The 27,603-nt window shown below is 41.6% G+C and overlaps 1 protein-coding gene across 2 annotated transcripts; it reads left to right on the top strand.

The window, feature by feature from the left end:
- The first annotated feature begins 197 nt into the window (after positions 1-197).
- LOC120055546 (junctophilin-1-like) lies at positions 198-23,581 on the top strand. Of its 2 annotated transcripts, XM_039003413.1 has the most exons (6): positions 198-576; positions 9,146-9,908; positions 21,176-21,294; positions 22,622-23,180; positions 23,214-23,310; positions 23,495-23,581. In XM_039003413.1, exons 1-6 carry the CDS (start codon positions 198-200, stop codon positions 23,573-23,575), a joined length of 1,998 nt encoding a protein of 665 aa, XP_038859341.1. In that variant the 3' UTR covers positions 23,576-23,581. The 2 variants fall into 2 exon arrangements, with proteins under 2 accessions (XP_038859341.1, XP_038859340.1); XM_039003412.1 differs by having other exon boundaries at positions 22,622-23,310.
- Positions 23,582-27,603: the final 4,022 nt, after the last annotated feature.

The following is a 27,603-nucleotide window of genomic DNA, read 5'->3' as shown; positions in this document are numbered from 1 at the left end:
TAGCCGACTACCACAAATCCACACAGTGACAATCATTCATCTCTGCTTAGAACAACAACACCTCAGTGCGACCACAGAATCCACCGGACTCTCACTTCAGCACTCCTACTTTTCTTTGAAAATCCGCTCTGGACTCGCAAGCGACAGCACAATATTGGGCAGCTACCGCGACTCGTTCTTCTCCCCTCATCATCTGAATGACGGGCGGACGGTTCGACTTTGACGATGGTGGCACATATTGCGGTGGCTGGGAGGATGGGAAAGCCCATGGGCATGGCGTCTGTACCGGGCCCAAGGGCCAAGGCGAATACTCCGGGTCCTGGAACAATGGTTTCGAGGTAGTGGGGGTTTACACCTGGCCCAGTGGAAACGTGTATCAGGGCTACTGGGCACAGGGGAAACGACACGGACTCGGTGTGGAATCGAAGGGAAGATGGATTTATCGTGGCGAATGGACTCATGGATTGAAAGGTAGATACGGGGTCCGGCAAAGTCTCCACACGCCTGCCAGATACGATGGGACGTGGAGTAATGGTCTACAAGATGGATATGGAGTTGAAACGTATGGTGATGGAGGTAAGAGTGCCAGTAACAGTTTGTGGTTAGTAGATGTAATGCCGTTTGAAAGACCAGTCTCGCTTTTTACAGTGTAGCAGGGGGCACAAATGTTGTTGAGCAATTCAGTTGTATCAAAGTTTGATAAGAGTAGAGAAGCCTGCCTGAACTATGTGCCAGTGCCACACCACTGAGCTCTATTGATATAAACTGGACTGGTCAGTCAGCACTGAGCTCTCCCATAGAGGTCATGGCTAAAAATAGAAACATCACTCAGCCACACTTGAAAATCAAAGTGCTTTTTAACAAGCACATACCTATTGTATTGATATTTGTTCATTTGTTGCAATATGGTAATTGATTGTACAGTAGTTTCTATAGAAAGTAGTTTTAGAGTATATAAAAACATGTTTTCAAAGATTGTGTTTGAGACAGAAGTGGTGATGAGGTTGTAATGTCAGGGCACACAACCAAAGTCATACACACACAGTTGCATATAACTTGTAGGTTATATCTATTCCAGGGAGAAAAATCTAAGTTTTGGTGACTCAGCATTAATTTATAGGGTTTTATATATTGATTAATACAGGGGAAAGCAAGAATGGATTGTAGGAAATTCAATAGATGTTAATAGATCAGTAATAAACACACCACAATATCTTACTTTACATGAAGTGTGATAATCAATAGATACTGTGGCATAATAAACACATATCATAATAATTAGATTTGCCAAATATAAGGTGGACATTGATTGCAGTCTGAGGGCCGGATTTGCAGAAGGTCTGAGGTCCAGAGCCAGCAAAATCTGAGCAAACTTCATTAGCCGGTTCCCCCTGGGCAAGCTTGGCTTCTAGTGCTTTCTTTTGTTCTTGGGGTCTAGTACTCTCATATGTGTCACTCACTGGTTCAATATCCTGACAGTCTGAAGCAGCAAGAGGTGCCTGCAGGGGCATCATTTCAGCTAAACCTTACTGCATTTCTACACAATTTAAAAACGTTCAAATTCTATTTGGAGAACAGCAAAAACAAGCAAAATTGTCTCCAGCCATTATCACCTTGTTGTTGTAGCTTCATTCATCTCAGTCAATGGGGGACTTAACATTCTACAAATACATCTCATACAAGAATTAGCTGCTACGCACTAGCTCAGCACCAGGATTAAAACTTTAGTTTAGTTTCATGTCAAGTCAAACAACAGTTGCCCAGCCAAAGCCATCTACTACAGCTATCTTTACCTCTGCACCAGTGGCGGTCGGTGCCTTTTAAGATGAGGGAGGACACATTTCTTTTCATGAGCATGGCCTTATTTCTATTAGAGAATTCCATTCACCCAGTTCATTGTAACAGCGACAGATTTAGGCTACTACGATACTAGAATTGTCCCTATACCCATTATGAGGTTGCTACAACCTAGCCTATGATTTTTTTTTCTTTCTAAGGGGTGGATCAGCTTAATATTGCGGAAAGATTGTTGCTTCCATCAATGTAATTGTCTGCATCATTTCCAATCCCCCAAATATTTTTTGGATAAATATATATATCCATATACATACACATATGCATACATATACACATATATACATACACATATATGCATACACATACCTATATAGATATACATACTTTTTTAAGAATATACCTTTATTATTCCCCGCAAACCCTACCACCCTTCCCCCAATTGGAGCAAACTAATAAACACTTAGGCTTCTACCTTCAGTTTATACATCTTATACACATTTTACAGACACAATCTATTTTACAATAGTTATATTTTGTTTGTTTTTATTCCTTCCTCTATTTCTGATGTCCATCCAGTTTAATTTATATTTGTAACTGTGCTATTTCACAAAATTTCTGAACCTATATACATTTTACAGACCCCGTATGTTTTACATTGGTTATCTTGTTATTAGTCCCACCCTTCAGCTCCATTCAACCCCTCCCATCTATCTCTCAACATCATCCATTTTGGATTTCTATTTGCGATATATTTTTTAACTGTGCTGTGAAGCTTCACAAAAGTACTGAACATTTCTATTCTCATAGCTTCTATAGATTGTAAATTAAACATATATTTTTTTGCTAAAATAATTATATTATTGATTGACTATGGCTTTTCAAATCACCCAGTATTGCTATCTGCAGCGTTAGTTCTAGGCAAATGTTGCAATTCTTCAGCCATTCCTGGACCTGTGACCAAGAACGAGCTACATATACGTATAATAATTTAAATTGAAAAATTCTAAGTTTTGAATCCGGGGTTGTTTTGCGTATCAATTCATTAACCATGTGCCATGGAATGGGTACATCGAAACTCTCTTCCCAACTATTTTGCAATTTATATGGCACAGCTGTCAGTTTTCTGGTCCTTAAATGAAATTGGTATATGTTTTTATTTATCACACTTTTCTTTAACCATTTATGTTCTTTAATACATGGCCGACATACAAGTTCCTTACTTTTTTCCCCTTCTACTTGCCTCTTCCATTTTTGTGGTAATGCTGCAATTAATTGGTTGTAATTTTGGGTAGAGCAGACCCACCACAGACGGATGCTGGCACTAAGACCGCACTCAACCAACTCTATAAGGCCATAAGCAAACAAGAAAATGCCCATCCAGAAGCGGCGCTCCTAGTGGCCGGGGACTTTAATGCAGGCAAACTTATATCCGTTTTTCCTAATTTCTACCAGCATGTCATATCTGCAACTAGAGGGAAAAAAACGATAGACCACCTTTACTCCACACACAGAGATGCATACAAAGCTCTCCCCCGCCCTCCATTTGGCAAATCTGAACATAATTCTATCCTCCTGATTCCTGCTTACAAGCAAAAACTAAAGCAGGAAGTACCAGTGACTCACTCAATACAGAAGTGGTCAGATGAAGGGGATGCTACGCTACAGGACTGTTTTGCTAGCACAGACTGGAATATGTTCCGGGATTCATCCAATTGTAACAGTTTAACTTTACGTCCGTCCCCTCGCCCCGGGCACGAACCAGGGACTCTCTGCACACATCAACAACAGTCACCCACGAAGCATCATTACCCATCACTCCACAAAAGCCGCGGCCCTTGCAAAGCAAGGGGAACCACTACTTCTAGGTTTCAGAGCAAGTGACGTAACCGACTGAAAGGCTGCTAGCGCGCACCACCGCTAACTAGCTAGCCATTTCACATCCGTTACACAATGGCATTGAGGAGAATACCACCTCAGTCATCAGCTTCATCAATAAGTGCATCAACGACATCGTCCCCACATTGACTGTAAGTACATATCCCAACCAGAGGCCATGGATTACAGGCAACATCCGCATCGAGCTAAAGGTTAGCGCTGCCACTTTCAAGGAGCGGGACTCTAATCCAGACGCTTATAAGAAATCCTGCTATGCCCTCAGACGAACCATCAAACAAGCAAAGCGTCAATACAGGATTAAGATTGAATCCTACTACACCGGCTCTGATGCTCGTCGGATGTGGCAGGGCTTGAAATCTATTACAGACTACAAAGGGAAACCCAGATGCGATCTGCCCAGTGACGCGAGCCTACCAGATGAGCTAAATGCCTTTTATGCTTGCTTAGAGGCAAGCAACACTGAAGCATGCACAAGAGCACCAGTTGTTCTGGACGACTGTGTGATAACGCTCTCGGTAGCCGATGTGAGCAAGACCTTTAAACAGGTCAACATTCACAAAGCCGCAGAGCCAGACGGATTACCAGGACCAGGATGTGTACTCAAAGCATGCACGGACCAACTAGCAAGTGTCTTCACTGACATGTTCAACTTCTTTCTGACCAAGTCTGTAATACTTACATGTTTTAAGCAGACCAACATAGTCCCTGTGCCCAAGGGAGTGAAGGTAACCTGCCTAAATGATTACCGCCCCGTAGCACTCACGTCGGTAGCCATGAAGAGCTTTAAAAAGCTGGTCATGGCTCACATCAACAGCATCTTCCCGGATACCCTAGACCCACTCCAATTTGCATACTGCCCCAACAGATCCACAGATGATGCAATCTCAATCGCACTCCACACTGACCTTTCCCACCTGGACAAAAGGAACACCTACAGTATGTCAGAATACTGTTCATTGACTACAGCTCAGCGTTAAACACCATAGTGCCAACGAAGCTCATCACTAAGCTAAGGACCCTGGGACTAAACACCTCCCTCTGCAACTGGATCCTGGACTTCCTGATGGGCCATCCCCAGGTAGTAAGGGTACGCAACAACACATCTGCCACGCTGATCCTCAACACTGGGGCCCCTCAGGGGTGTGTACTTAGTCTCCTCCTATACTCCCTGTTAACCCATGACTGCGTGGCCAAACACGACTCCAACACCATCATTAAGTTTGCTGACGACACAACAGTGGTAGGCCTGATCACCGACAACGATGAGACAGCCTATAGGGAGGAGGTCAGAGACCTGGCAGTGTAGTACCAGGACAACAACCTCTCCCTCAATGTGAGCCAGACAAAGGAGCTGATCGTGGACTACAGGAAAAGGCGGCCTGTACAGGCCCCCATTAACATCGATGGGGTTGTAGTGGAGCGGGTCGAGAGTTTCAAGTTCCTTGGTGTCCACATCACCAGCGAACTATCATGGTCCAAACACACCAAGACAGTCATGAAGAGGGCACGACAACACCTTGTTCCCTTCAGGAGACATGGCATGGGTCCCCAGATCCTCAAAAAGTTATACAGCTGCACTATTGAGAGCATCCTGACTGGTTGCATCACTGCCTGGTATGGCAACTCCTCGGCATCTGACTGTAAGGCGCTACAGAGGGCAGTGCGTACGGCCCAGTACATCACTGAGGCCAAGCTTCCTGCCATCCAGGACCTATATAATAGGCAGTAGCAGAGCAAAGCCCAAAAATTTGTCAGAGACTCCAGTCACCCAAGTCATAAACTGTTCTCTCTGCTACCGCACGGCAAGCGGAACCGGAGCGCCAAGTCTAGGACCAAAAGGCTCCTTACCAACTTCTATCCCCAAGCCATAAAACTGCTGAACAATTAATAAAATGGCCACCGGACTATTTACATTGACACCCCCCCTTCCATTTGTACACTGCTGATACTGCTGTTTATTATCTATGCAGTCACTTCATCCCTACCTACATGTACAAATTACCTCGACTAACCTGTACCCCCGCACATTGACTCGGTACCGGTATGCCCTGTATATAGCCTCGTTATTGTTATTTTATTGTGTTACTCTTTATTATGATTTACTTTAGTTTATTTGGTAAATATTTTCTTAACTCTTCTTGAACTGCACTTTTGGTCCAGGGCTTGTAAGTAAGCATTTCACGGTAAGGTCTACACTTGTTGTATTCGGTGCATATGACAAATAAGGTTTGATTTGATTTGATTTAACGCATTAGTAAACCCGCTACCATCATACAGTGTACAGTCAGTAAGCACTTTAGCACTTACACCGGGAGGCCCCAGTGGCAATAAATTAGTCAAACCAAAAGCTTACCTTGACTTGGAGGAGTTCCAGTGTTGTGTTGGATAGTCATATCCAGCTAGCTAACATAGCATCCCTCTGTTTGAGGTGGGTGTTTGAGTAAGCTAAACTAGTAAGTGATACTGAAAGTGAAATGACAAAATCACTCTCTCTCTCTTGCCTCTACTTCACCTTGGAAGAAATTAATTTGTTAAAAACTGTTCCAACTATTTTCTTTCTCTCTGAGTCAAATCAAATTGTATTTGTCACATACACGTGTTTAGCAGATGTTATTGCAGGTGTAGGGACTACTCACCACATTTTATGCACTGCAGTCCTAGCTAGCTGTAGCTTATGCTTTCAGTACTATATTCATTCTCTGATCCTTTGATTGGGTGGACAACATGTCAGTTCATGCTGCAAGAGCTCTGATAGATTGTTGGACGTCCTCCGGAAGTTGTCATAATTACTGTGTAAGTCTATGGAAGGGGGTGAGAACCATGAGACTCCTAGGTTTTGTATTTTTAGTCAATGTACCCAGAGGAGAATGGAAGCTAGCTGTCCTCCAGCTACACCATGGTGCTAGCCTACGGAGTGCTGTTGAGGCTACCAAAGACCATTGTAAAACAGTGTGTTTTAATCAATTATTTGGTGACGTGAATATATTTAGTATAGTTTTATCTAAAAATGATAACTTTTTAAATGTTTTACAACTTTTATGAAATTCATTGAGGATGTTGGGCCTCCCCATCTCCACTGCTCTGCACTGTTTTAAGAAAAAGTTGCGCTGTTCACTGCAGCAGCATTGATGCGCTTTCCATAAAGATAGCCAGCCTTCCCTCCAGCTCCCAGGCGTATGCATGGTCCTAAAGTCAGCTCGCTAATACTGCTAAACTGCATTAGTCTTTTAATCGGGATTGGAATGATTTTATTAGCCTATTTTAAATTGCTGGTGTTGAGCTAGAGTATGACTGCCATACCCAATTGACGCCCCTGGGTACCTGAGTCAGCATAGGATCAGTCAGCTTAGGAATCTGTGGGACAGTGGGAGTGTCACTCAACGAAATATAAATACTAGTCACTGACAAAAAGTGCCGTAATCTATCCTCCTAATGTGTTCAGAGTGATTTTGTTCTGTAACCTAATTGTGTTTAGACTGATTCATTTCACATATCAAGACAGATGAAGTTAAGTTTGGCATGACCAACAAACTTCCCAATGTCTCAAGTTACTTCCATCTTTTAAAATAGTACATTATTCTCTGTGGAAGCTATGATGGACAGAGTGGCATATCGCCTTGAGTGCACACCAGAATGCAGTATGCATTTAGAAATGTAGACCCCCCTTTAGTCGCTGAAATGGTGGGAAGGCTTGAGATATCACAATTATGGTGGAAAGTCTATTTTGCACTTCCACCTTCAAACAAATATCTGAATGCCAAAAATACAGTTGGAGTGTCAACTGAGGTTGTGAGGATGTCAAGTCAGTTAGTGTTATGGTGGTGGGTTCAACGTTACTGTTAGTGTGACAGCGGTGTTTTACTTCCACCTGAGCGATGTTTGAAATGAGTGACTTCTGCCGAACTGCAGTTCTTCCAATGGATCCTGTGTGCAGGAGGCATAAGGAATGCCAAATCAACCCCTAGATCCCTATGCATTTGTGGAGATCACAGAGGATTTGACAGGTGTAAGCAATATGCTAATAGCTCAAACTTGCCCTCTGATAGGCTAGGTGGAAGTTTCACTACATTGCTTCAATACCAATAAAATAGTATTAGATCTCCACAAGTACATAGGGCCTAGTGGTTGATTTGGGATTGGGGTGTAGAATAAGTAGCCTACACTTCCAGTCCCTCCAGAACTCCATGCCACGACCTGTTGCAGGATAAGTTGTTACCGTGGGTGGGAGCTCATCTTACAAAATATTTTAAGGCTAACATATTTGGACAACTGCACTTGTTGTAACCTCAATAGGCCCCATCTAATCATGCATAAGGGCACTACATAGTAATGGCTTCATTCTTGCCAGCTTTCCATAACCTAAACAAACAGTGCAACACACCACTGGTACATAACTTAAATGATATACCAGTGGTACCCTATGCTTGTCTAGTATGTCTACTGCCATAAAGGCCATGTCTAGACTTGACAGTTCATGCAGCTTTAGTATTCTGATCATGGAACTCCAAATGTGTCATGCATCTACACCACAGTGTGTCTGGATTCCCTTTTCCTGCTCTATATTCAAATGCCAGTATGCATTCTACAAACGGTGGACTACGCAAAATATGATAATAACACAACAACCTCTGTAGCTAGCCAGCAAGCTAGCAAGCAATGCTAAAGGGATTGCAAATGGGTTAGCATAACTCTAGCCAAACAATTTTTTTCTTCTAAATATTAGCTAGCTGGCTAGATGGTAGTCCACTCTGGTAGGCCTACATTATGATCAAATAACCACAGTAGCCTACTTTGCCCCTGTTAAAACTGTAACAAAGCAGGTACAGCCTCAGTATTCACAGTAAATTCCCACACCGGAAGTTGGACAGAATTTTCACAACATTCAAGTTTGCGCTCAGCAGACCTTAAATTTGGTCAGTGCCGAAAAAAATTAGAGGGAACATTGGTCTGGACCCATCTTTTCAATGCGATCTTCGTATTTTGATAGCAGAAATCGCATGTAAATGTCAAGTGTAGAAACGACTAAAGACTGCCTGGTTTGGCATAACGCCAAGAGTATATTAATAGCAAATGATGAAGTGATAGTAAATCATGATACAAAGACTGAAATATGAATCTCATCATGGACATGGTATCTTGTATGTGGCTTGGAAACACAGCTCGGTCTGACTGACAGGAGAATCACAGTACCTGGGTAAAATTAGGTATTGGATGTGATTTTTATCCTTTCAATGGAAAGTTCCCAATGTAACAGGGATATTATGGACTTGTAGATATGTTTTCCACTTCAATTCCTTGAATTGACATTGGGCCAGTGTAAATTGATTTTCTAATCAACTCTAATATTAAAATGTTGTACGCCAAGTGATTATTCTGTGATCATGACAAAAATCTAGTTCATGATTTTCTTACTTTTTGTATTCATTCTTGAATTTTTTTGTTATCCTAACAGGTACATACCAGGGGCAATGGACAGGAGGAATGCGACACGGATACGGTGTGAGACAAAGTGTGCCTTACGGGATGGCTACGGTTATTCGTTCGCCTCTCCGAACCTCTCTGGCCTCGCTCCGCAGCGAACAGAGCAACGGCACCGTCCTCCATGCCAACCTTGACCTGTCAGACAGCCCTGCCGGCATCAGAGGAGGCTTTGTTCTCAACTTCCACAGTGAAGGCGAAGGTGAGAAGAAAAAGGGCCTGTTTCGTAGAGGGTCCCTGTTCGGAAGCCTCAGAAACCTCCGAAAGTCAGACTCCAGGTCGTCCATATCGAGCAAACGCAGCTCTGCCCCCAGTGATGCCGCCAGCTCCATCAGCCGAATCAGCTCCAGTGATGCCAACTCCACCATCAGCTTTGGAGATGGAGTTGATGAGTACATGCCCCTGGAGGACAATGTAGACGCCACCACCACAGAGTCCTACATGGGGGAGTGGAAGAATGACAAGCGGAACGGCTTTGGTGTCAGCGAGCGTACCAACGGGATGAAGTATGAGGGTGAGTGGATGAACAACAAACGCCATGGCTACGGATGCACAATGTTCCCAGACGGCATCAAAGAAGAGGGGAAGTATAAAAACAATGTGTTGGCGCGAGGCATCAAGAAGCAGCTCATTCCTCTCAAAAACACCAAAACCAAACAGAAAGTGGATCGGGCTGTGGAAGGAGCCATACGGGCAGCAGCTATTGCCAGAACAAAAGTAGAAATAGCCACATCAAGGTAATCAGTTTCTCAATGTGTATGGTTGCGTCCGAATTGACACTCTATGGACAACTTTTGACTAGAGCCTTATTGGCCGTGGTCAAAAGTAGTGCACTATATGGGGAAGGTTAGTGCTATCTGGGATTCTTGGGACATACTTACCCTAAACCCTAACCATAACCCTTCCCTAACCTTAATCCTTACCTTAACCGTTTTAAATGTCAACTTCAATGGGATGACGTCAGAGTTGGGACATCCCAAGGATCCCTTTCAGACTTTTCCATATGGGGAATAGGGTGCCATTTTGGACACCAATGTTGTGGTGTTGTTGGTGGTAAATAATCCTACTGCTGCATGGGTTTCCAGGTTAGGTCTGCTGATTGGGTTAAGTTGAATGGCTGACAGGTTGGGATTCTCAATGAGGCGTCAGGTTTTTATTGATGTCACCTCATCCTACCTCTCCCATCTCTCTCCAACATTCTCCAACTCTTTCTCTCACTCACTCACTCACTCACTCACTCACTCTCTCTCTCACACACACACACACACACACACACACACACACACACACACACACACACACACACACACACACACACACACACAGTAACCTAATTGTGTTTAGACTGATTAATTTCACATAGCAAGACAGATGGAGTTGGCTTGACCAACAAACTTCCAGATCAGATCTGCTGATAGGGTTCAATTTAACCCGATCAGCCAAATAATACACAAAATAATAAAATTGGTCAGGAGCCCGTAAAACGGCCGCCATTCCCTCCAGCGCCATTGTTTGCCCAATTACGCGCTGGTGGGGATATTTAAGACAACCCGAAAGCTGGTCTTTGCGATAACGCGGTTGGTTATGGGATAGATTATGACAAAGGAAGCGCAGCCTATCCAGCCGTGAGGCACAGTGCCCATATGCACATAGAACGAGAGATATGTGCTTTTGTGCTTGTAAACCTGGTATTTAGAAACATAAAAAACTAATGTTTTTTCCCATTTCGTTTAATTTGATTAAAAACCAAGCATAGCCTATCCTAGCTGTTTTTTGTCATCCCCAATGCATTCGCCAAGTTGTCAAGACTATCGATAAATGGTTTGGTTTATGAGACCACTGAAATAAATTTTAATCACAAAAGTTTTATAAAAAGTTGGCAGCAGCAAAACAGTGAGCAATGAACCCCTTTTTATCCATGTAGACTATTACATTTTTTGGGATGTACGTTAAAAGAAAATCCATGTAGGCTATATGCCTATCATGGAACGAGAGATGAGATAATCTGGTGACACACTTATTTAGAAACATTTAAATTATTTTCCTGTAACAATTTCTTGTTTTCCATTTCGTTTGATAAAAAAAACGAAGCCCTTAGTAGGATACCCTTACGCTATTATAACAAAAGCTTGTTCAACAGCAATGCGTCTGGTATCTTTCTTATCATGGCCATGTGTTAGCCAAGTAGCCTATCTATAAAAGGTTACTAAATGGTCTACTCTTGAGGTTTTTGCATTATTCACATTTCACCTAGGCCTACCTGCAGTGCATACTCCATTTTGCTTGTAGCCATCCCCATTTCTAAAGACGCGCTCCTCCAAACATAAGCAAATACATTTTGTCAGTCCTATAACGCCATATAAACGGTAGGCCTAGGCTAGATCTTGCTTATTGAGAATGTGCCTCACACATACAATTGAATTTACGGGAGCCTAGTATTTTTTTATTTGAGAAGTGCGATGTGTAAAGGCCCATACTGGTTGAAGCCAATTACAACAATGTTGACTGTTAACTAGGGCTGACCCCAATTAGTTGACTGGTCGATTGTGTGGTCGTTAGGCTGTTGGTTGCAGTGACCATTTCAACTGGGGGGGCCAAGCTGGGGCCAGTTGTACTGTTAGAGGGGCCAGTTACATTATTGTTGTCATCGTTTTCTTCACTGCATTGCAGGCATTAGCAGGCAAAATACCATGTTCATAATCATCATCGTTGCCACTGTCTAATAACGGATGTAAAAAAAGAACGATAGCAAAAATTTGTTATGTAAAAATTATTTCATACTCCACATTTAAGGGGGCCACAGGGGGGTCCAAAATTGTTGTCACAGGGGCACTGGGCCCCCCCAGAACCGCCGCTGGTTGGTTGACCGAGAGTGTTTTAGTTGAGCACTAACAAATACACTATAGTTATACACTATAGTTACTATATATATATATTAGCTCCCATCTCGGTGAACTAATTGATTGCGGAGGCCTAGACTAAAGGCAAATTTATCCTTGATTCGAAAATGTGGTCGAAGGCTTTGCATGAAGGCATGCAGAGGCCAAATCGAGCTCTGTACTGCACCGCCATGGCCTCCCAAATGTTGTAACAATGCAGAGGGCTCTGTATAGCTCCGCATTGATATGATTGGTTGACGGTAAGTGGGGGCTCTACATCCTATATAAACACAAACTCACTTCCTTGACAACAGCTCTGCACGTTCTGCGAAGCGCAAAAAGTATGAATGCACTGACTTCTGCTGAGGCCATATCACCGTAAATGCTTCATGGCCAATGCAGACGTCGGATTGACCATTCGCCCAGATGCAAAATGCACTTCTCTCTCCAGAATGCGCTCTCTCCTGCCAATTTGTGCACATTCGTTGTTTCATAATTTCATTGTGTGAATTGTTTGCGTTTGATTGTTAGTGTATATCCATTTTTCATTACATATATCACCAGTAGTACATTTACCGTTAATTCCTATCATTTCTAATCTACAATGTTTGTTACTTTGGTTACGGTCATTTATTTTAATACATTCAATATTATTATTCCAATCTTCCTGTTCTCAGAAAACCTAGGCCTTTAGAGCTACCGCTAACTATTGCGCTCATTATAATGGCTGTGAACATAGCAAAAATATTTCTGACACCCCTCCGGACCTATAGCACTACTGCCAGCGCTTAGATTTACCATTGCATTAGGTTTGTTAAAATAGAGCCCATGGTCTAAAAAGTCGTCATGACATGCCGTGGACTTGGAATTATTCCAAATTAAATTAAAGTTGAATTAGAAACAAAGACTCTCACTTAGAGAGAAAACAATCATGTTGTTAGTAGCCCATCTTGTCTATCACTTGGACAACAGTAAATGATGTTTACTTTCAACGCTACATTAAACAACATTGATTTACTGCTTTATTGTCCTTTTATAGCATGGGGGTTGTTAAACACTCGTTTCTGAAGGGCATTCTAGAGCGTGCATTATTTTCCTATAATGCACGGTATAATTGCATGGTATAATTCAATGGCTATGAAGTTCATTCTTACATGTTCTATTTTTGAGCTGCTTTTGAAAGCAAAGGTCGAATTAAAAACATTATTGGCATTGTTGAATTCGATTTTCATAATAGCAAGCTAGGATGATGGTTTGGTTAGCTAAGCTAGCAAGTCTGGTTGGTTACCAAGGCAACTACTGTAGCTTTCTAGCTAGATAGTAAACTTAATTACTACTTCAGTGGATGTTGCCAAATTTATACTGGCAAATTAATACATTTCTAGAGGCAAATATGTTAATTCATAGCCATGGTATAAGAGGGATAATCAACTCAGGGCTCCATGCATTCTCTGGAAAATAATGCAACTCCGTGGAAGGTCAATTACACTCCACTAATGCGTGGTGGAACACACCTTCCACATTGTGCATTATTTTCCAGAGAACACATAGCCCCTCGTTGATTATCCCTCACTGAATGCAAAGCACAGAGATTAAATGATATACTACCATGTAAAACACCCATCCATATCTGTTTAAAGTATCAAAATAGAGACTTTATTGCCATATCATGCCCACCCATCCCCCTTTCCTCATAATCTTCTTCTCTGATGAGAACCACTCATTAGCATGTTCTTTATCCTGATTTTCTGGCATCTGTATGAATTTTAATGAGGGCTCTCATATGTCAACACCACAACAACTCCTCCCGTCATGAAATATAAATGTGTCAGAGGCAGAATGTCTAAAATTAAGGTTTCGTTCTTTGAAGACTTATGTGTCTGAGTTGATAAGCGTGGTAAGAGCTTTGGAAAGTGCAGACTGGGTTCGGTTTGCGTCACTTTTCCCATCATCTGGGTGGAAGCCCAGGGGAGCAAAGAAGGGAGGGAGTAGAGAGAGAGATGGAGAGAGAGAGGGGGGAGAGATGAAGGAGGGCAAGCAGTTCCTAGACCAGACCTGACGGTGTGTACCAACTGTGCCCTGCTCACATGTGAGGCCAGCAGCCACTAGTGTGTCAGTCAGCACTGAGCTCTGACTAAATAAGGCAAGGCAGGACTTGGCTTATCAACAGTTTACAGGAATACAGCAGCAGTTGAGCTGATACATTAGCCCATCTCTGTCCCACCATCCACTATCATCTGTTGGACTACTCAGTCTATCTGGTTGGGACTAGGTGTTGGAGAGTTTATCACTCACCTTTCCTCAGAACCCTCTTTAGACTTGCTAACAAGCTTCCAGCAAAGTTTCTTAAACTTGGTTAAAGTCGCCTTTTTTCAATGTGCCCTCGCTCGCTATATTTTCTCCCCAAGCCACGTGATGTAGTATAGCCTATGCTCACAGGCTTCAAAGCTTTAATAAAGAAGCACACATTAAATCGTATCATGACTCCATGATGATAATGATATGAGTATGGGATAGTGGGGTAAGTTAAGCCTATTTTTACATTCAGCATCACAAAGGAAATATAGTATTCTTTCTGAAAAAGATATCTACATATATTTCAAAATGTTGTGTATACCTGGAAATAATCGGAATTCATGTAAACATTACAGTTTTGAAAACATAGTTTGTTCAAAAAAAGTGATCGCTTGGCACAACTCTGTTATAGAGAGAATTGTACCGATACTTACATAGTTACAAGGAGGAGTACAACAAGTTGTAAGGGAGAGTGGGGTAAATTGAGCCAACCCTTGTTTCTAGGAAATCATACACAAAATTGATAATTTGACCAAATATTTAGGAAGCTGTCATCATTTCATAGTCTGTGAAGGAAGAAACCACATGGGAAAAGTCCTAAGCAATTTCGGCCCCCCCAAAAGAAAATTCACCAAGTCAAATGAATTTGTGTTAGAGGTTTCATGATGCTTGTATCTAAACCAAAGTAAATAATTTGAAGATTGTTCTATACGTTAGTTGGGATCTCTATACGCTTCAATGTGAGGTCCTAAACCTAGCATCAAAGTGCATCCTTGTAGCTGTGTGGGCTAATATAGTCAAAATGTTTGCCTTGGGGTAAATTGAGCCAATGACCATGGGGTAAATTGAGCAAATGTAAGTGTTTTCTTCCCAGGTGTAATGCAAGGGATTATCTCTGGGACATGAGATAGGCCAGGCCCTGGTGTTAAGTTAAAGAAATGTGTAGGCGGCTCAACTTACCCTGTCCCGCAGCACAACTAACCCCATACCCATGATTCATTCAACATCACAACGACTCTATATGCATATGAAGTTCTCATTATTCACACTGATTCACTGTCTGTAAGACTGTCAGCTGTTTACAGGTAGCAAAGCCAATTGCACATAATATTGACTCCTCAATGCACATTAAGGTTCTGTAGTCATGTGCCCCCTAAAGTTGGTGAAATGCCCATTCATAGTCAGTAGTTGAAAAAGAGAAGGTCCACAATCTTGAAGGTTGAAAAAGCAAATGTTTCGTCTTTGTGAGCTTCATCGGTGTCAAACATGTCTGAAGTATAACTTTCATTTATATCCACCTTAATTCAAAAAAGTGAACACCTCAAAGATGTTGAAAGGATACATTCAGTTCAAGAGACACAGTGTGAATCCTCCTGCGCTCTGTATTCAGAGGCCCTGAAGGACACTTATACAAACAGACGTAAAACCAACTACCTCTTATTGAGCTGTTTATAAAGAAACATCATTGAACTAACCTTGAAGGTCTTGTATCACTGTACCATTGAAATAAATCATGATAAATATAAAGAAGTATATTATTGTATTCCGTTGGTCATCGCATGTAAATGGTTTGTTTTGAAAAAAAAAATACTTGAGAGAAAGTGAATGCAACACATACACTACATGACCAAAAGTATGTAGCCATCTGCTCTCGAACATCTTATTCCAAAATCATGGGCATTAATATGGAGTTGGTCCCCCCTTGCTGCAATAACAGCCTCCACTCTTCTGGGAAGGCTTTCCACTAGTTGTTGGAACATTGCTGTGGGGACTTGCTTCCATTCAGCCACAAGAGCATTAGTGAGGTCGGACACTGATGTTGGGCGATAAGGCCTGGCTCGCAGTCGGCGTTCCAATTAATCCTAAAGGTGTTCGATGGGGTTGAGGTCAGGGCTCTGTGCAGGCCAGTCAAATTCTTCCACACCGATCTCGACAAACCATTTCTGTATGGACCAAAGCTTTGTGCATTGGTCCATTGTGCATTGTCATTGTCATGCTGAAACAGGAAAGGTTGTTCCGCAAACTGTTGCAATAAAATGGAAGCATAGAATCGTCTAGAATGTCATTGTATGCTGCAGCGTTAAGATTTCCTTTCACTGGAACTAAGGGGCCTGAACCATGAAAAACAGCCCCAGACCATTATTCCTCCTCCACCAAACTTTACAGTTCGCACTATGCATTCGGGCAGGTAGCATTCTCCTGGCATCCGCCAAACCCAGATTCGTCCGTCAGACTGCCAGATGGTGAAGCATGATTCATCACTCCAGAGAATACGTTTCCACTGCTCCAGAGTCCAATGGAAGTGAGCTTTACACCACTCCAGCCGACACTTGGCATTGTGATCTTAGGCTTGTGTGCGGCTGCTCGGCCATGGAAACCCATTTCATGAAGCTCCCGACGAACAGTTCTTGTGCTGACGTTGCTTCCAGAGGCAGTTTGGAACTCGGTAGTGAGTGTTGCAACCGAGGACGGACGATTTTTACGCAAAATGCACTTCAGCACTCTGCGGTCCCGTTCTGTGAGCTTGTGAGGCCTACCACTTCGCGGCTGAACCGTTGTTGCTCTTAGACGTTTCCACTTCACAAAAACGGCTCTTGCAGTTGACCGGGGCAGCTCTAGAGGGCAGAAATTTGACGAACTGACTTGGCATCCTATGACTGTGCCACATTGAAAGTCACTTAGCTTTTCAGTACGGGCTACTCTACTGCCAATGTTTGTCTAAGGGGAATGCATGGCTGTGTGCCTGATTTTATACACATGTCATCAACGGTTGTGGCTGAAAAAGCCGAATCCCCTAATTTGAAGGGGTGGTCACATACTTTTGTATATATAGTGTATACAGTGCATTCGGAAAGTATTCAACCCCCTTGACTTTTTCCACAATTTGTTATGTTATAGCCTTATTCTAAAATGGATTAAATTGTTTGTATTCCCTCATCAATCTACACACAATACCCCAAATTGACAAAGCAAAAACAGGTTTTTAGAAATTGTAGTAAATGTATTAAAAATAAAAAAACTTAAATATCACATTTGCATAATTATTCAGACCTTTTAGTCAGTACAGTCGTGGCCAAAAGTTTTGAGAATGACACACATATACATTTTCACAAAGTCTGCTGCCTCAGTTTGTATGATGGCAATTTGCATATACTCCAGAATGTTATGAAGAGTGATCAGATGAATTGCAATTAATTGCAAAGTCCCTCTTTGCCATGCAAATTAACTGAATCCCCAAAAAACTTTTCCACTGCATTTCAGCCCTGCCACAAAAGGACCAGCTGACATCATGTCAGTGATTCTCTCGTTAACACAGGTGTGTGTTGACGAGGACAAGGCTAGAGATCACTCTGTCATGCTGATTGAGTTCGAATAACAGACTGGAAGCTTCAAAAGGAGGGTGGTGCTTGGAATCATTGTTCTTCCTCTGTCAACCATGGTTACCTGCAAGGAAACACGTGCAGTCATCATTGCATTGCACAAAAAGGGCTTCACAGGCAAGGATATTGCTGACAGTAAAATTGCAAGAACTTCAAGGAGAGCGGTTCAATTGTTGTGAAGAAGGCTTCAGGGCGCCCAAGAAAGTCCAGCAAGCGCCAGGACTGCTCCTAAAGTTGATTCAGCTGCGGGATCGGGGCACCACCAGTACAGAGCTTGCTCAGGAATGGCAGCAGGCAGGTGTGAGTGCATCTGCACGCACAATGAGGCGAAGACTTTTGGAGGATGGCCTGGTGTCAAGAAGGGCAGCAAAGAAGCCACTTCTCTCCAGGAAAAACATCAGGGACAGACTGATATTCTGCAAAAGGTACAGGGATTGGACTGCTGAGGACTGAGGTAAAGTAATTTTCTCTGATGAATCCCTTTTCCGATTGTTTGGGGCATCCGGAAAAAAGCTTGTGTGGGGTTGCTTCTCAGCCAAGGGAGTGGGCTCACTCACAATTTTGCCTAAGAACACAGCCATGAATAAAGAATGGTACCAACACATCCTCCAAGAGCAACTTCTCCCAACCATCCAGGAACAGTTTGGTGACGAACAATGCCTTTTCCAGCATGATGGAGCACCTTGCCATAAGGCAAAAGTGATAACTAAGTGGCTCGGGGAACAAAACATTGATATTTTGGGTGCATGGCCAGGAAACTCCCCAGACCTTAATCCTATTGAGAACTTGTGGTCAATCCTCAAGAGGCGGGTAGAAAAACAAAACCCCACAAATTCTGACAAACTCCAAGCATTGATTATGCAAGAATGGGCTGCCATCAGTCAGGATGTGGCCCAGAAGTTAATTGACAAATCAAATCAAATCAAATGTATTTATATAGCCCTTCGTACATCAGCTGATATCTCAAAGTGCTGTACAGAAACCCAGCCTAAAACCCCAAACAGCAAGCAATGCAGGTGTAGAAGCACGGTGGCTAGGAAAAACTCCCAAGAAAGGCCAAAACCTAGGAAGAAACCTAGAGGAACCAGGCTATGAAGGGTGGCCAGTCCTCTTCTGGCTGTGCCGGGTGGAGATTATAACAGAACATGGCCAAGATGTTCAAATGTTCATAAATGACCCGCATGATCAAATAATAATAATCACAGTAGTTGTCGAGGGTGCAGCAAGTCAGCACCTCAGTAGTAAATGTCAGTTGGCTTTTCATAGCCGATCATTAAGAGTATCTCTACTGCTCCTGCAGTCTCTAGAGAGTTGAAAACAGCAGGTCTGGGACAGGTAGCACGTCCGGTGAACAGGTCAGGGTTCCATAGCCGCAGGCAGAACAGTTGAAACTGGAGCAGCAGCACGGCCAGGTTGACAGCATGCCAGGGCGGATTGCAGAGGTCTTGATAAAGAATGTTCAACACTGCAAATATTGACTCTTTGCATCAACTTCATGTAATTGTCAATAAAAGCCTTTGACACTTATTAAATGCTTGTAATTATACTTCAGTATTCCATAGTAACATCTGACAAAAATATCTAAAGACACTGAGGCAGCAGACTTTGTGGAAATTAATATTTGTGTCATTCTCAAAACTTTTGGCCACAACTGTACTTTGTTGAGGCGCCTTTGGCAGTGATTACAGCCTAGAGCCTTCTGGGTATGATGCGACAAGCTTGGCACATCTGTACTTGGGGAGTTTCTCCTATACGTCTCTGCAGGCCCTCTCAAGCTCTGTCATATTGGATGGGGAGTGTTGCTGCACAGATATTTTCAGATCTCTCCAGAGATGTTAGATCGGGTTCAAGTCTGGGCTCTGGCTGGGTCACTGAAGAACATTCAGAGTCTTGTCCCGAAGCCACTCCTGCGCTGTCTTGCTTAGGGTCATTGTCCTGTTGGAAGGTGAACCTTCGCCCCAGTCTGAGGTCCTGAACGCTCTGGAGCAGGTTTTCATCAAGGATCTCTCTGTACTTTGCTCCGTTCATATTTCCCTTGATCCTGACTAGTCTCCCAGTCCCTGCCGCTGAAAAACATCTCCACAGCATGATGCTGCCACCACCATGCTTCACCGTAGTGATGGTGCCCAGTTTTCACCAGATGTGACGCTTGGCATTCACGCCAAAGATAATCTTGTTTCTCATGCTTTGAGAGTCCTTTAGGTGCCTTTTGGCAAACTCCAAGTGGGCTGTCGTGCATTTTACTGAGAAGTGGCTTCTGTCTGGCCACTCTACCATAAAGGCCTGATTGGTGGAGTGCTGCAGAGACGGTTGTCCTTCTGGAAGGTTCTCCCATATCCACAGAGAAACTCTTCACTGTCAGTGTCACTGTCAGTGACCATTGGGTTCTGGGTCACCTCCCGGACCAAGGCCCTTCTCCCTCGATTTCTCAGTTTGGCCGGACGGCCAGCTCTAGAAAGAGTCTTGGTGGTTCTAAACTTCTTCCATTTAAGAATGATGGAGGCCACTGTGTTCTTGTGGACCTTCAATGCTGCAGATTTTTTTTGGTACCCTGCCGCAGGTCTGTGCCTCAACACAATCCTGTCTCGGAGCTCTACGGACAATTCCTTCGACCTCATGGCTTGGTTTTTTCTCAGACATGCGTCGTCAACTGTGGGACCTTATATAGACAGCTGTGTGCCTTTCCAAATCATGTCCAATCAATTGAATTTACCACAGGTGGACTCCAATAAAGTTGTAGAAACATCAAGGATGATCAATGGAAACAAGATGCACCTGAACTCATTTTTGAAACTCATAGCAAAGGGTCTGAATTATTTTATAAATAAGGTATCTGTTTTAAATTTTTTATATATTTGCAAAAAAATCGAAAAACCTGTTTTCGCTTTGTCATAATGGGGTGTTGTGTTCAATTTTAGAATAAGGCTGTAATGTAACAAAATGTGTACTTCCCGAATGCACTGTATCGAAGTTGAAAAAGAATGTTTAATCAGAAATGACAAAAATAATGGTTTTGATGAATGACAACGCTTTCTATAGAATATCACACAACGGATATGGCATGTCAAACTATTTAGTGTTTTAATTTAATGTTGGAAAAAGCTGTTGCTCCAACAGTATTTATTGGGAACACTGTAGGATCACTGAGCTCTCCACCCTATAAGCTGTCTGGACGGCCCAGAGGCATGCAGTGCTTCTTCACCCTCTTAGACCTGGCTTCAAGTAGTATTTGAAATATTTGTTACAGTTTAGCTGTGTCTGATTGGGCTTGTCTGGAGCAATGAACCCAATAGAATAGTCCCAGAAGTGCAAACCCTGCAGATCTTGCACTCTCAAACAACATGCTCAAACAAACACTCAAAGTATGTAAAAGTTAACAAATACAATTTGAACCTTGGTATGTACCCTTCCCAGTCTAACCAGCTCTTATTCTGCTTTGCATTCATCCAGAACAGCTCACGCCAGGACTAAAGGTGACGCTGCTGACAAGGCCGGTCAGTCAGCCAGTCAGGACTCCGACATCGCCAGGGCAGTGGCCAGGGAACTCTCCCCCAACTTCCATCAGCCAGGTAACCCAACATACTGTACCCAACTAGGCCCCATTATCTATCTATCTCACAGCCCCTTGTTATAATCCCCTTTGTCCAATTTCCTTTGTGTCTGGGTTGTGGGTTTCTCTTTATTTTCTGTCTGGGGCAGATGTATATGCAAATGTTTAAATGCTAATCTATTTAGGGAGGAACATATCATTAGTATAATTTACCTTGGAGTCTTTTTATCCTCATTAAAAAAACATTTTTTTTTGAGGGGGACAGCAAGTGTCACAGATTTATGAGTACAATATTTTGTATTAGATTGAACATGTTTCTGTGGCATCGATGTATGTATGTATACGTACGCTGTACAGCATATTCTTCTACAAATGAATATCTTTTTTTCTGCAAGATAATTATTTAAATATATAAGATCGGTACTTTTGTCAGCCTGCTTAGTTTTATGAGAGGGTGGTTCTTCAGTGTTCGTGTTACATTTTAATGCATGTCCAGCTCCTGTATGCATGACGGTCAGTGGTTTTATATCATTATGCTTTTTGAGCATTCATCTTTTTACCACATGGTCTTGCTCAGGTCTGGCCCATATAGCCTTGCTAAATCTGTGACACTTGACCTGACATCAGGATAGTGTAGATCACTGACTCCTAACAACCAGGTTCATTAGCCAGCCTGCCTGCAATCTGTAATCTATTTCATTTGAATGATGCCTTATAACTTTTTCTTAATGCCCCATAAATGTCTTAATTATTTACCATTGTGCTTTGATGAGCTTTTTATGAACAACTGCTGAGCTTGTAGAGATGTAGTAAGTGATCTTAGCACTTGCTAGTAATAGTAGAACAAATGTAATATTATGAACCATGATTCCATTTGATAACACTGCTTGCGTCAGAAAGGTGTTAACTTTGTTGTCTTGTGAGCTCGTGTCAGCTGTGTTACAGCGTTGGCCTCATCAGTGGTCAGGAGAATGTTGAGATTGCTTGGAACCTTTAATCGGTATCATAAACCAACTGGGACAGCTTTGAAACTCCATTAAGGAACAAATACTTGATATGTGAAATCATGGACACAGAAAAGGCATCCTAACCATGAGCTAACTGACAATGAATAAATGTGAATTTATGATTCACCAAAAGCAACACAAAATAATATGTAGGTGTGTGTATCTCTGTATCTCAAATTAGGATTCAGCACTAAATACTTGAGTGTTTGTTGATAGTGATAAACACACAGCATTCATTCAAAACGTTGTGATATTAGATCACTGTGTACATGCTACAAATTGACTAAGTATAGATAAAAGGACTGTATATCATGATAATAACGTCCTTCCATTTTCTAGGCCCTGATTATATAAAGCAGAGGTTCAACGAACCGATTGAACCTATTGTTCAAGAGGAGAAGAAAGAAAAGACCCCTTCAAGTAGCCCTCATTTCTACCGTAAAGGCACAACCCCAGACAACTCTCCCACCGCGAGTCCACAGTCATCTCCCCCACCAACACCCCCGTCAACACATACCCCGGAGCCCAAGAAGAGCTTCTTCAGCAAGCTCGCCCCCAAGCCAGGGAAAGAGAACAAGACCCCCGCAGCAGAGAGCCAGCTCCCGGTCATCACAAAGGCAGTGTCTAAGACATCGTTGAAACAGGAAGTAAGACAGGAATTGCCTCAACCGAAACCGTTCAAAATGGAGGAGTCGGTCCCCGCCAGCCCTGGCAATGGACAGCTGCACACTGACACTGAGTACCACGGCTACTACGTGAAGGCAGACGTGAAGTTCCCTCAAGACGAACCTGAGGACATAGATGAGCATGTTACCCCGTCCGCCCTCACCCGGATGCCACCGCCAGCAAAACCTATGGCGCAGTACAGGACACCCACCCCAAAACCTATAGCGCCAAAGTCGGTATCCAAAGAAAGCAAACCTGAATCAAGACTTAAGAAACTAGATTCGTATAAGCCAAGAAGTCTAGCAGAAACTAGGAAACAAGCCAGCTTGGAGATCACCACGGATTTCGTAGAGGAAGAGTCAGTAAGTAACTAAATACTGTATGATGATGAAAATGGGAAAACTGAAGCAAAGAGAAATAAATGTGTCATTTTAGAACAATGTGTGAAACATCAAAGGTAGTCTAATATTTTCAGTGATAATGCCTAGCTAACTTTAAAAATGCAATTTTTGAAATGTTCTCCTGTATCTCTTTTCTACTTCACAGGGTCCAAACTCAATACTGGTTGCCCTTGTAATGCTGTTGAATATTGGTCTAGCAATTATTTTTGTCCATTTTTTAACCTGACAGAATCTGAACTGAGGTAAGAATCAGCTCAATAACATCTATTCAGGTGTTATAAATTGTAGAGCATTGTGATACAGTAATTTATGTCCCATGACATTTTTAAATGTAACTTATTAAAGTAAAAGAAAAGTTTACCTAAAGAGTAAATTGCAAGTTTTACATTAAATATTAAGATACAGTAAGCCTGAATGTGATTAAACATAACTATTGACCCTCCTACTGTTTTCAATCTTCAGTGAATTCATCAAAACTAGTGGCGCAGGCCCCTATCTCTGCAGTTGCGTCAATGGCCTTTAAAAATGGCGCCGGTCAGGCACAGACACAGGCAAAGAAGGACTGGAAATAGAGTGAAACACGGGAGAAAGATGAGAACAGGACCATTCGGCCCCGACGCTGCCCCGTTTTGCTGGCGATGATTTGTGACACGCTTAGGTTCTGTGAAAGCTGAAGCAAGCAGTCATTGCGAAAGCAAAATGAAATATCTGCTGATCCAAGCTGTTACCAGTCAAGTGCGTTGCCTCTCCATCTGCCCTGACAGGGGGAATGTGGAGGGGGGTGGAGGGGCTTGACAGGATATGTTCGGAGATGCACTTTTAGTTGACGGAAGCTAGCAGCTGCCTTACTATTTTACCATCTGACGTTTTAGTGGGTAGAGGCAGTGCACAAGGCTGCCAGAGGAATGTGTTTCGGCAGACTTTGCTGCCGTGGGAGTGTGTCTCTGTATTTGCTATAATATTAACTTGGTACATAAGAAATCATATTTTTATAAGTCGCACTCACCAGTCTTATTCCATTCCCCAGCCTTATCTAACTTCTCCTTTTGGGACATGCTTGTGCGTGGGCCGTTTCAAGTGCATTTGTTTTGTGTATTTGTTAGTAACTGTTCGTTTTTTCATGTGTTTTTTCCTTTGTTTATCCTTATGTATTACAAATTATTAAGAGAGCGTTTTATTTATTTAAGCCTAGTCCATGCATTTCTCAAACTTTTTTAAGATCCTTTAAATCCAAAAGGAATTTCCCTAACGCCTATGCTACACAAAGCAGTTCTCATTTGAAAGAAATTGAAATGTTTAATTCCAGTTATTTCTACATTGTCAAATTTGAGAGTAATGTATATGAAATTGAAGCATCTTAGCAGTATACAAACACAGATTGTGCATTAATTTGACTAACCAGCTTGTTTTTTTTTACTAATCAGCTATTGGCTGGCTACATGTAACACAAATGTATGAGATTACATAGTTAATCAACACTGGTTTGTGATTGAAAAAAAATTGACATTTATTTTCTGATTAAGGGCTAACTGGTGATATGGAATAACTTTCCTCCTGATTCAACTTGTATGTATCTTTAACCAGCCACTGATGCGGTTTGTTAACATAGCTAGTCATTGACAGTGTTCTTTCTGCACACTGACCCTATATTGTATCAAATTAGTTGTTTGTAATTTGATTGATTTTAACATAAAAAGCAAAAGGCCTGTAGTTTTGGAAGTGGGTTGCACTTCGTTAGATATTTTTATTTTTTCATTGTGCAATCAAGGATCAATGTCCCCAAAAAATAGTGGTCTAAATTGTTTTGTGAGATTAAGGCTTAATGGTTAATTTTGCAACTGTACTTGTCAAATGGAGGCATAATGACTTGCCAACTTGATTTCTTCTTCTTTTGTTCAAATTTGTAGCAAATATGGCGTCCGACATTGATTTATTGCCACATGGATATGACATATACAGTAGATTGGCGCATGAAGAGAATACATTAGAATAACGTGATTAGTTTGGTTTGATTTTAAATTGAAAATATGCAATTGTGTCTTGTAGAATATTGTTGAGGAGTTGTTTGATTTAGTCATATATGAGTAAACTATTTGTGCATGGGTTGGTTGGTTGATGAAAGTCACACTTTTTGCTTAATATTTGAGTCTTTAAATTTGGCCGAGCCAACACCCCACCTAGTCCACCAACACTGGACCTCATACTAACTAACTAACTTGCACCGTTGTGAAAGCAGTCCAATGCTCAGAGCCCCTCTCTGCAAGTACACCTTGTTATGTGTGTTGAATACATTCAGATAGAGTAAATGGTTGGCTAAATGTTTAGATGAGCATCTGTCAGGACTGTTAGAACATTAGAATGTTCCAGTTTACTTTGGGGTAGACAGAGGAGAGGGAGTGCATTGGTCTTAAATATGAAAGTCTAATTACTGTATTTTGTCATCAATATATTATTAATATTATTTTGTGCCTAGTTAGCTAAGCATGGAGATTTATTTTTTATTTTTGGAATAATAAATGTTATTTTTTCTCAGTTAAAGTTGAATAAATAGAATGAAATGTATTATATTTATAAAAGCGTACATTTTGGTTAACTGTTGACAGGTGTATGAGATGCATTTTCACTGGTTATGGTAACATTTTCATTGCAACAATGCTAAGAGTATGGTATGAGGAGTTGAAGGATGTGTTAGTTGGATGTCAGGGCAGTAACATTGCGATGTTTTACAGAGGTTTGGTCATAGACTGCCACAGAGAGTATGTGAGATGGGAAGAAGAAAGCATCAGAAGGGAAAATGCCTCCAGATATGTTTATCACTACTTCTCTGAATGTAAAGTAATAAAGAACATGTAGAGCATAGCGTTAAAGAGCACAGGCAAAGTTCAAAATTCAAAGTACCACGATGAATGATCAATAATGTATTTTTCTTGTCTAAACTGTATTTGCACACAGCTATGTATAAGGCTATTTTCTACTAATTGTACCTGATGCTCCATACATTTTTTTGCCCAAAATGACGAGCTGTTACTTTTTAAAGGCAAAGTAAGTATTTTTCGGTGTGATTGTATTTTTCTAAAATGTGTTATGGAAAACTAGCCTGTAAACTTTTGGAAAAATGTAACTTACCATTTGATAGATATTTTTAATTAGTGATTTTAATATCAATTCAATATTTATGAACTGTTGCCAGGCTTACATAGAATATCACTGAATACAAAAACAGCATGAAGCTATATTGGATAACGAGTTTTGATATTTATGATCTTCTGACTACAATGATTTTAATGGATTTTGGGGCAGTTGTTCCCCCCATTAAGAATTAAAAGAAAGTTTACATCATTTTTTTGTGTCTGTCCAATTGTGTGGGGGGCAGCTTTCTTTTGTCCATCAGAAGTTGGATCAGTGAAGGCAAGGAGGCTATCTGAAAAGAGACATCATTTGACCATAGATATACAGGTGTTAGTGTTCAATCAGCAACGATGTCCAACTCAGTTGCATGTTAACGTTGTATGTTTTATAATTGTAGTCTAAATAGTTTTGAGATAAAGGCTTACATTTTGCAACTGTACATTGTCAAATGGAGGCATGACTTGCCAACTTGATTTTTTATTTTGTTCAAATTTGTAGCAAATATGGCGTCCGACATTGATTTATTGTCACATGAATATAACATATACAGTAGATTGGCGCATGAAGAGAATACATTAGAATAACGTGATTAGTTTGGTTTCATTTTAATTTGAAAATATGCAATTGTGTCTTGTAGAATATGCAATTGTGTCTTGTAGAAAATCGTTGAGGAGTTATTTGATTTAGTCATATAGGAGTAAACTATTTGTGCATGGGTTGGTTGATGAATGTCACATTTGTTGCTTAATATTTGAGTCTTTAATTTGGCTGAGCCAACACCCCACCAACACTGGACCTCATACTAACTAATTGCACCGTTGTGAAAGCAGTCCAATGCTCAAAGCCCCTCTCTGCAAGTACACCTTGTTATGTGTGTTGAATACATTCAGATAGAGTAAATGGTTGGCCAAATGTCTAGATGAGCATCTGTCAGGACTGTTAGAACATTGGAATGTTCCAACTTACTTTGGGGTAGACAGAGAGGGTCTTACATATGAAAGTCTAATTACTGTATTTTGTCGTCAATATATTATTACTTTGTGCCTAGTTAGCTAAGCATGAAGATTTATTTTTATTTTTGAATAATAAATATGTTCTGTTTTCTCAGCTAAAGTTGAATAAATA

The sequence above is a fragment of the Salvelinus namaycush genome, chromosome 11, assembly GCF_016432855.1.
Source record: "Salvelinus namaycush isolate Seneca chromosome 11, SaNama_1.0, whole genome shotgun sequence".
In the NCBI taxonomy this organism is placed as follows: Eukaryota; Metazoa; Chordata; class Actinopteri; order Salmoniformes; family Salmonidae; genus Salvelinus; species Salvelinus namaycush.
Note: the sequence above shows the minus strand (reverse complement) of the source record. Positions and strands in the feature narration are given on the sequence as shown.